The 9,925-nt window shown below is 66.3% G+C and overlaps 1 protein-coding gene across 1 annotated transcript; it reads left to right on the top strand.

Moving 5' to 3' along the window:
• Positions 1-429: 429 nt before the first annotated feature.
• On the top strand, positions 430-7,504 carry RBM23 (RNA binding motif protein 23). Its single transcript, XM_052779289.1, is given in 22 exon segments — positions 430-517; positions 998-1,099; positions 1,297-1,371; positions 2,336-2,383; positions 2,498-2,586; positions 3,005-3,055; positions 3,057-3,120; positions 3,122-3,186; positions 3,343-3,396; positions 3,490-3,529; positions 3,531-3,608; positions 3,965-4,051; positions 4,053-4,118; positions 4,579-4,701; positions 4,703-4,717; positions 5,882-5,905; positions 5,907-5,948; positions 6,048-6,077; positions 6,079-6,126; positions 6,128-6,245; positions 6,832-6,924; positions 7,422-7,504. Coding segments are annotated over 20 exon segments (1,284 nt in total). The 5' UTR covers positions 430-517; positions 998-1,099; positions 1,297-1,305.
• Positions 7,505-9,925: the final 2,421 nt, after the last annotated feature.

Here is a 9,925-nt window from a genome sequence, read left to right on the forward strand (position 1 = left end):
GCGGGGAGGGCGGCCATTTCGCCCCCCCCTAAACCCAGCCGCCATCTTAGCGCAGGCTGCGCCCGGCCCGACTAGGCCGCGTTTCCACGGCGACCGAGGAGGGGCGGGGCGACCGCGTTTACCGCGGCGACCGCGCAAGGGGGTGTGGCCACCGAAGGGGGTAAAGCGCTCTCGGCCCCGCCCACCCGCCGCGGCCGCGGCCAATCAGCCGCCTCGCTCCCACCGACCAATCCGGCCGCCGGCGGCCCCGCCCCGCCTCCTTTCCCCGCGTCGGCCCAATCGGCGCCGCCGCCTTTCCGTCGCCCGCCCCTCTCTGCGCCCTCAGCCAACGGGAGCGGAAGGAGTTGGGCGTCGGCGGCCAATGGGCGCGCGGGGGGGGCGGGGCGCCGGGCGCGCCTGCGCAGCGCCGGAGAGGGAGGAGGGAGGGAGGGAGGGGGGGGGAAGGTTCTGGAGGCCGCCGCCATCTTAGCGCCGCGTCCGGGCCGCCGCCGCCGCCGCCGCCAGCCCAGGGGGCCCGGTAAGAGCCGAGGGGGGACACGTCACACGGCACGGTGATGGCGTCATCACCGGGAGGGAGGCGAGGGGGGGGGGGGAAGGGAGCCGGCGGGGATGGGGGGGGGGGGGAGCGGCGGCGGCGGCTGAGGGAGCCCGCGGGGGGGGGGGGATGGAAGCGGGCAGTGCGCATGCGCGGGGCTGCGCCGCCGCCCCGCCGCGAGGGGGGCGTGGCTTGCCAGCGAGGGGCGGGGCCTGGCGGCGGGGGGGGGCTCCGCGCTCTCCCCAGGGAGGGGCGGGGTTTGTTCCGCCGAGGGGGGCGTGGCTTAAGGGGGGCGGGGGGGCGGGGGCTTATGGTGTCCCCCATCCACGTGGGGAAGTGGGGGGGGGGGGAGCAGCTCGGTTTTGGGGGTGAATGGCGGGGGGGGGTGGTCTCGACGCGTGACCTCATCGCCGGGCGGATGACGTCATCGCTCAGCCGATGACGTCATGGCCCCCTCTTAAGGAAGAGCCCCGGACCCCGGCGCGAGCGCCGGCCCTCGGGGGGAGCCCCCCCAAGGAGGGCCCAAGATGGAGGCGGGGGGCTCGAACCCCGCTGCAGGACCCGGTGAGCCGGGAGGGGGGCGGAGGGGCGACGGGGACACCCGGGGCATTGTGGGTAAGGCGGGGGGGGGGCGAGGGGACGTTAAGGACATCAGCGGGGTATCGGGGACGGAGGGGGGGGGACACGGGGCAGACACGTCGGGGTCCGATCTGTGTCCGTCCCGTCCCCCCCCCACGTCACATGTCAACCCGGCGGCGCAGACGGACGCCATGACGTCGGACGACTTCGATATCGTCATCGAGGCCATGCTGGAAGCGCCCTACAAGAAGGAAGAGGTGGGGGCATCGCCCAGCGGGGGGGTCACTTAAAAGGGGGTTGGGGGTCACCCAGGGGGTGCTGGCGTCGTTTGAAGCGGGTCGGGGTCATCTAAAGGGGACGTGGGGTGACTTGGAGGGGGCTTGGGGTGATTTAAAGAGGGTTGGGGGCCCCTAAAGGGGCTTGGGGGGGTCACCCAGAGGGGGTTGAGGTCTTTTTAAGGGAGGTTGGGGTCTTCTAAAGGGGCTTCGAGGCCTCCCGAAGGGGGTTTGGCGTCGCTTAGAGCCGGTTCGGGGTGATCTAAAGGAGCTTTGGGGTCACTTAAAATGCCCCGAGGGTCACCCGGAGGGCGTTGAGGTTTTTTAAAGGGGTTTTGTCGTCATCTGGAGGGTGTTGGGGATCCTGAAGGAGCTTTGGGGTCACCTAAAAGCATTAGAGGGTCACCCGGAGGGGTTTGAGGTCTTTTAAGGGGGTTTTGTCGTCGCCTGAATGGGTGTTGGGGATCCTGAAGGAGCTTTGGGGTCACCTAAAAGCGTTAGAGGGTCACCCGGAGGGGTTTGAGGTCTTTTAAGGGGGTTTTGTCGTCGCCTGAAGGGTGTTGGGGATCCTAAAGGAGCTTTGGGGTCACCTAAAAGCGTGTTAGAGGGTCACCCGGAGGGGTTTGAGGTCTTTTAAGGGGGTTTTGTCGGCGTCTGAAGGGTGTCGGCGACTCTGAAAGAGCTTTGGGATCATTTAAAGTGGGCTTGGCGTCACTTCAAGGGACATTGCGATCAACTAAAGATGGTTTGGGGTCACCTAAAAGAATTTTTAGGGCCCAAAGTGTCATTTTGGGGTTGCGCTGGGGGTTTGGGGTCACCCTTAGGGGTCTAACGTCACCCTGGGAGTGTTGGGGTTACCCCTGGGGACGGTTTGGGGTGCCCTCAATAAGTTTGCATTATTTTGGGGGTGGATTTTGGGACTCTGACGTGTGTCCCCCACCTCCAGGCGCAGCCCGGCCCCTCCAAGGTGCAGACGGAGACCCCCGCGGCGCAGGTGAGGCTGGGGGTCCGGCCGGGGCGGGGCGGGCGGGGGCATTTTGGGGGTGTTGGGGGGGGGGGGGTCGCTTTTGGGCATCTCACCGGTGCCGGTGTCCCCTTCCCTCAGCAGCCGGCGGAGGAGACAAGCAAAGAGGCCAAGAAGGAGAGCGGGAGCAGCAGCGGGAGCAGGTCAGAGGGGTTTGGGGGGGCCACAGCAGGGTTTGGGGGGACTCGGGGAGGCGGGGGGGGGTAGGCCAGTGGCTAAGTTGGGATTTTGGGGTGATAAAAGGGGGGTTTAGGGAGCATGGGGGATTTTGAGGGGGTGGATTAAAGCTTGGTGGAAGGTGAGGGGAGATAATGGAGGGATTTGGGCGGGGATTTAAAAGGTACTGGGGGCCCACGACGGTTTTTGGGGTGACCAGAGGCAGGGAGAGGGGTTAGAGGGTGCGGTGGGGAGAGGATTTGGGGATCATCATCCTGCGATCCCTCGTTACAGCAGCTGCAGAAGAAGAGAAGCCGGAGCCGGAGCCGGGAGCCGTGACCACAGACACAGGTCGGGTGACGCTGGGGGTGGGGGGGGGGTGTTAGGGGGATTTGGGGGGATTTTGGGGTGACCCTGTGCCCTACACCCCTCTAGCCGGAGCCGGGACCGGGACAGGGACCGCCGTCGTCGCAGCCGGAGCCGGGGATCGCCGCAGCCGTCACCGCAGCCGCAGCCGGGAGCGCCGGCGGGGAAGCCGCTCCCGCAGCCGGGGAGCGCCGGCGGGAAGAGCGAGCCCGGTACCCCTTCACCCCCAAAATCCCCCTAAAACACCCCAAGTCCCCCCAAAATCCTCCTAAACCCCACAGAATCCCCCAAAAACACACCAAGTTCCCCTAAAATCCTCCCAGATCCCCCCCAAATCCTCCTGAAATCCCCCCAAATCTCCTTTAATTCTTCCCAAACCCCCCCGCTGACCCCCTTGTCCCTTCCAGGCGCCGCTTTGGCCACAGCAAGAGCCCGCTCTACCGGGAGAAGAGCCCTGTGCGGTGAGCTGGGGATGCGGAGATGTGGCGGGGGGCCCCGGGGACACGTCTGGGAGGTGACACCCCCCTCCGTGTCCCCCCCCTCATCGTCCGCAGGGAGCCCCTGGGCAGCCTGAGCCCCGAGGAGCGGGATGCCCCGCACCGTTTTCTGCATGCAGCTGGCCGCCCGCATCCGGCCCCGCGATCTGGAGGACTTTTTCTCCGCCGTGGGCAAGGTAAAGAGACCGACGACGTCATTTTGCGTCGCCGTCGCGGTCACCGGTTCCCTTCTTGGGCGCTCCAGCCATCTCCTGTCCCTTTCTGCGGTGCTGCCGGCCGTCTTCGTTTTCCGTGACGCCACCAACGTTTTTGCGTTGTTACCGTGGCCTTCGCGGTGGTACCGTCACCTTCGTGACGCTACCAAAACTTTCACGGTGCTCCCATCGCCTTCACGGCGTTACCACCCCGCGTTCGTGGTGGCCACCAGCGCCTCCGTGGTGCCACCCAACCGTTTCACGTCTCTTTTTACGGTGCCACCAACGCTTCTACGATTACGTCACCACGTCTGTGTCCCCGTTCGTCCCCCTCTCAGGTGCGGGACGTGCGCATCATCTCGGACCGTAACTCGCGGCGCTCCAAGGGCATCGCTTACGTCGAGTTCTGTGAGATCCAGTCGGTTGCCCTTGGCCATCGGCCTGACCGGCCAGCGTCTCCTCGGGGTCCCCATCATCGTCCAGGCCTCTCAGGTGGGCTGGGGGGGGGGGGTGCGTAACAGGTTGACATGGGGTTTTGGGGGGCTAGGGGGTGGTTCTGTGGGGTTTGGGGGGGTCTTCAGGGGGATGGGAAGGTCTCCAAGGGGATGCTGTGGGCCTGGAGGAGCTCTTAGGGGGCTTGGGGGGTTCTTGGGGTGTTTAAGGGGGGGGTTCTTGTGGGGTTTTGGGGAGCTCTTCTGAGGTTTGGGGCTTCTTTTGTGGTTTCGGGGGGGGTCTTTTGGGGTTTTGGGGGGTTCCTGTGGGGTTTGGGGGGTCTTGTGGCGTCATTCTTGTACGGTGTCATTCTGATGGACTCAAGCGGAGCTGGGATTCGTGTGGATTTTTGGGGGGGACCACTGGAGGATTGAGGGTGTCCCACAGAGGAGGGAGGTGCAGGGGGGAGCTCTGGGGGTCCCCAAGGGCTTCCCCCCTCACCCTCCCGGGTCTCCCCCAGGCGGAGAAGAACCGGCTGGCGGCCATGGCCAACAACCTGCAGAAGGGCAGCGGGGGCCCCATGCGCCTCTACGTGGGCTCCCTCCACTGCAACATCACCAAGGAGATGCTGCGCGGCATCTTCCGAGCCCTTCGGCAAGGTGGGGCGGGGGGCTGGGGGGGAGAAACTGCGGCCGGTGGACGTAGAGATGGAGTTGGCTCACGGGGACGAGGCTGGTGGGGACAGCGTTGGGTCACGGGTTGGCGTTGGGTGGTCGTGGGGACATGGTTGGGTCATGGGGATGAGACTGGGGGGACACCGTTGGGTTATGGGTTGACATTGGGTGGACGTGGGCACATGGTTTCGGTTATGGAGATGAGGTTGGGTGACAACGTTGGGTCATGGGTTGGCGTTGGGTTGACATGGGGACGTGGTTGGGTCATGGGGATGAGGTTGGCGGACAGCGTTGGGTCACGGGTTGACGCTGGGTGGACGTGGGGACATGGCTGGGTCATGGGGATGAGGTTGGGGGACACCGTTGGGTCATGGGTTGGCGTTGGGTGGTCGTGGGGACATGGTTGGGTCATGGATGTGAGGTTGGGTGACAACATTGGGTCATGAGTTGGCGTTGGGTGGGTCGTGGGGACATGGTTGGGTCATGGATGTGAGGTTGGGTGACAACATTGGGTCATGAGTTGGCGTTGGGTGGTCGTGGGGACATGGTTGGGTCATGGGGGATGAGGTTGTGGGACACCGTTGGGTCCCGAGTTGGTGTTGTGTTGACATGGGGACGTGGTGGGGTCGTGGAGATGGGGTGGGTGTACACCGTTGGGTCATGGGTTGGCGTTGGGTGGACGTAGGGATGTGGTTGGGTCTTGGGGATAAGGTTGGGGGACACGTTGGGTCACGGGTTGACGTTGGGTCGACATGGGCACGTGATTGGGTCGTGGGGGATGAGATACGGGCATATCATTGGGGTGATGGGGTGGCGTTGGGTGGCCGTGGGGACATGGTTGGGTCTTGAGAATGAGATTGGGTGGCAACGTTGGGTCACGAGTTGGCGTTGGGTGGACGTTGGGGCATGGGGATGAGATTGGGTGGACACGGGGACATCTGGGGGGGACACAAGAACACAGTTGGGTCACGGGGATGGGGTTGGAGGCCATGGGACCCGGTTGGGTCACAGAGGTGGGGTTGAGGGACACAGCTGGGCCGTAGGAACAGGGTTGGGGACGTGGGGCCTCAGTGACGCCCGTGGGGCCACCCGTGAGGACCACAGGGACGCATTTCGGGCCCCACCTTGACCACGTTCCCCCCCCCCCAGATTGACAGCATCGTCCTGATGCGAGGACCCCGACACCGGCCAGTCCAAGGGCTACGGCTTCATCACGGTGAGCCCCTCCCGCCCCACACGTGTCCCCGCCACGCGTGTCCCTGCCACCCGCCGCGCCCGTGACCCCCACATGTCCCGTGTCCTCTCCCCCTTCAAGTTCGCGGAGGCCGAATGTGCCCGGCGGGCGCTTGGAACAACTCAACGGCTTCGAGCTGGCCGGCCGCCCCATGCGCGTGGGGCAGGGTGACCGAACGCCTGGACGGCACCACCGACATCACCTTCCCCGAGGGCAGCGAGGACGTCGAGCTGGTGGGAGCCACCGGCCGTCTCCAGCTCATGGCTAAGTTGGCCGAAGGTGAGGCAGGCGACTTGGGGGAGGCATCTGGGGGGGCTTCGGGAGGTCGTTATGGGGCTGGGGCGGGCTTAAGGAGGTAGTTATGGGGCTGAGCGGGCTTTAGGAGGCATCTAGGGGGGCTTCAGGAGGTAGTTATGGGCTGAGCGGGCTTTAGGAGGCATCTAGGGGGCTTCAGAAGGTAGTTATGGGGCGGGGGGGCTTTTAGGAGGCATCTGCAAGGGGTTAGGAGGTAGTTATGGGGTTGGCGGAATGTTAGGAGACATCTAGGGGGTTCAGGAGGTAGTTATGGGGCTGGGGGCTTTAGGAGACATCTGGAGGGGTTTTCAGGAGGTAGTTATGGGGCTGGAGAGACTTCAGGAGGCATCTGTAACAGGTTAAGGAGGTAGTTATGGGGGTGAGAGAATGTTAAGACATATTTAGGGGGGCTTCAGGAGGTAGTTATGGGGGCTGGGGGGGCTTTAGGAGGTATCTGGGGGGGCTTCAGGAGGGTAGTTATGGGCTGGGGGGGGGGTGTTGGTGTTCTGGGGGTCCCGTGGCCGGCCCTGCCCCACGGCATATCCCCCCCCGCCCCTTTCTTGCCCCCCAGGTTCGGGGCTGCAGCTGCCCAGCACGGCCCAGGCCGCCCTCCAGCTCAACGGGGCCCTGCCCCTGGGGGCCCTCAACCCTGCCGCCCTCACCGGTACGGGGGGGGGGGGATTTTGGGGGGCTGGGGGGGGGGCTCTTGGGGGATTTAAGGGCGTCTTGGGGTGGGGGGGGTCTTGAGGGGAGGCTGGGGGGGGTCTCTGGGGGCGGCTGGGGGGATTTGGGGGGTCATTTGGGGGGCTGGGGGGTCTTTTGGGGAGCTGGGGGGGATTTGGGGGGTCATTTGGGGGGCTGGGGGGGTCCTCTGGGGGGATTTGGGGGGTCTTTTGGGGAGCTGGGGGGGTCTCTGGGGGGGCTAGGGGGGTCATTTAGGGGGCCGGGGGGTCTTTTGGGGGGGCTGGGGGGGTCTCCAAGGGTGCAGGGGGGTCCTTCGGGAACAAGGAGGGGGGGTCCGTGGGGGGAGTTGTGGGGCTGGGGGGTCCCTGCTGTCTCGGGGGGGTGTGTGTGGATCTTTTGGGGGTCCCCCCGGCCGTGGGGCACCCCCCAACCGCTGCCCCCTCCCCAAAAACGCGGTGCCCCCCCCCCAGCCCTGAGCCCCGGCGCTGAACCTGGCCTCCCAGACGCTGGCCTCCCAGTGCCTCCAGCTCTCGGGGCTCTTCACCCCCCAGACCATGTGAGGGGGCGGGGCTTCGGGGGGCGGGGCCTCGCCGAGGGGGAGGGGCATCACCGAGGGGGTGGGGCCTCGCGGGGGGCGGAGCGGGCGGGGGAGGCTGGGCGGCGTCGGCTGCTCTGGAACGGGTGGGAGAGGGTGGGGGCTTTGGTGGGCGTGGTCTGGAGATGGGGCGGGGGTGGGGGTGGGAGGAGGCGGGGCCTGCGGGCGAGGGGGCGGGCCCAGGGAAGGGAAGGGGGTGGTGGGCTGCAAGGGGGGGTGGGGGGGGAGTGGCTTCGGTTTGGGGGTGTGGTCGGGGGAGGGGGGTGTGGCCTTCAGGGGGCCGGGGCCTGGGGGCAGCATCCCTCTCCATGGTAAGGCGTATAGCCGGGCTGCCTGGGGGTGGGGCTTGGATTTAGAGGTGGGGCTTGGATTTAGGGGTGGGGCTTGGTTTTGGGGGTGTGGCCTAACCGCTGCTTTCTCCTCTCCTGTAGGTAACACGGCCCTGCCCCCCCCCGCCGGAGGGCCCCGCCCCCTCTCCACCCGGCCCCGCCCCCGAGCCCTGCTGCCTCCGCCCCCTGGCGGGGCGTTGGGGCGGGGCCTGGTGGGGTGGGGGGCGGGCCTGCGGCGGCCACGCCCCCCTCCCCTTCCTCTCTCCCCTCCCACCCCCAGCAACTCCGGGTTTTTTGGGGTTTTTTTTTTGTTTGTTTGTTTTTCTTCTTTTTTTTTGTTTTTTTTTTTTTTTGTTTCGTTTTTGTTTTGTTTTTGTTTCTTTATCGGAATCGAAATAAAAAGCCACACAAACCAGCCCCGAAACGCCCCATTCCCGCCCCGTTTCTGCGCCAAAAAGTGGGAGGGGAGTGGGAGGGGAGTGGGTGGGCCTCCCGCCCCGCCCCATCCCCGCGGCGACCGCTAACGAACCAGGCGCTCGTTGCCAGGCAAGCGAAGGCTTTTATTGGAGGCCACGCCCGCTCCAAGATGGCCGCCGGGGGTGGGGTCGCAGCGAAGCGGACATGCAGGTACCGCCCCTTTTAGGGGGCTCTTAAAGGGGCGGCGCGCAGCAGACAATTCGGCTGTCGGTGGATTTGGGGTCAGGAGGGCAAAAAGGGCGGGGCAAGATGGGTGCTGCCTTAAAGGGGAGGAGCCCTGAGAAGGGGGAGGAGCTTCCTCCGGGTGGGAGTGGCCGCAGAGGGGAGACCCGCCCCTTTTAAGATGCTCTTAAAGGGGGTTAACGGAGCGGGGGGTGAGTCTGGAGAGCGGGAAACACAGCGGGGCGCCGCGCCTTTAAAGCTTAAAGGGGAAGCGGGTGGTGGGCGGGGCTCGAAGGGGCGGGGCCATCCGGGTCTTAAAGGGACAGTGCCATGCAGTGGGAGGTGGGGCCCACGCCGCTGGTCTTCAAAGGGCAACGCCGCCCCCTTCTTAAAGGGGCAGGGCTGCCCTTAAAGGGGCCGTGCCCTTCTTAAAGGGGCCGTGCCCTTCTTAAAGGGGCAGTGCTCTTCTTAAAGGGGCCATGCCCTTCTTAAAGGGGCCATGCCGTATCTTAAACGGGCAGTACCCTTCTTAAAGGTGCAAAGCCACTCTTAAAGGGGCCATGCTCTTCTTAAAGGGGCAATGCTTCTCTTAAAGGGGCCATGCTCTTCAAGGGTCAAGGCCATGCTCGCAGGGGCAATGTCACCCCGCTCTTAAGGGACAGTGCTGCTCCTCGCCGGGCCGCCCCACCCCATCCTTAAAGGGGCCACGCCGCCCCATCGGTGCTGGGGGGGGGGGGGGGGCGTTACCCCCCTCTTAAAGGGCCAGGCGCTCTCAGAGGGCGGAGAGGTCGCTGCAGGACTTGGAGCGCTGGCGAGCCAGCGGCACGAGGCCGGCGAAGAAGCGTTTGGCCCGGCCGGTGAGGCTGCGGCGTCGGCGAGGACGGACGCCTCCGCCTTCCTCTTCTCCTCCTTCCTCCCCCTCGCCCTCGGCGCGCCGGCGGCGGAGCCGGGCCTGGCGTACGGCGGCCTGGAAGAGCTCCTCGGTGCCGTGGCGGAGGGCGGCCGACGTCTCCACGTGTTGGCAGCAGCCCAGCACGGCCGCCAGCCCCCGCGCCTCTGCAAGGGGGGGGGACGGACGGACAGACGGACGCGTAGCACGGAGATGGGGGGGGGGGGGATTTTTTGGGGGGGGGGGGGGTCAGGGGTCGCCCCTCACCCGCGGGGGGAGACCTGGCGGGCTCGGGCCAGGTCGCTCTTGTTGCCGACGAGGATGAGGGGGGGCCGGGGGGGTCCCGGCCGGCAGCCCCCGGGCGGTGGGAGCCAAACGGGCGAAGGAGCCGCGGTCGCTGACGGCGAACACCAGCAGCACCACGTCGGCCCCGCCTGCCGCCTGCGGACACGCCCCCCCCCGGCTTCGTTTGCATGGGCCACGCCCCTGATTTGCATGGGCGAAACGCCTCCCGCCTCTTCGGCGGCGT

Source organism: Harpia harpyja (assembly GCF_026419915.1).
Source record: "Harpia harpyja isolate bHarHar1 chromosome 26 unlocalized genomic scaffold, bHarHar1 primary haplotype SUPER_26_unloc_4, whole genome shotgun sequence".
In the NCBI taxonomy this organism is placed as follows: Eukaryota; Metazoa; Chordata; class Aves; order Accipitriformes; family Accipitridae; genus Harpia; species Harpia harpyja.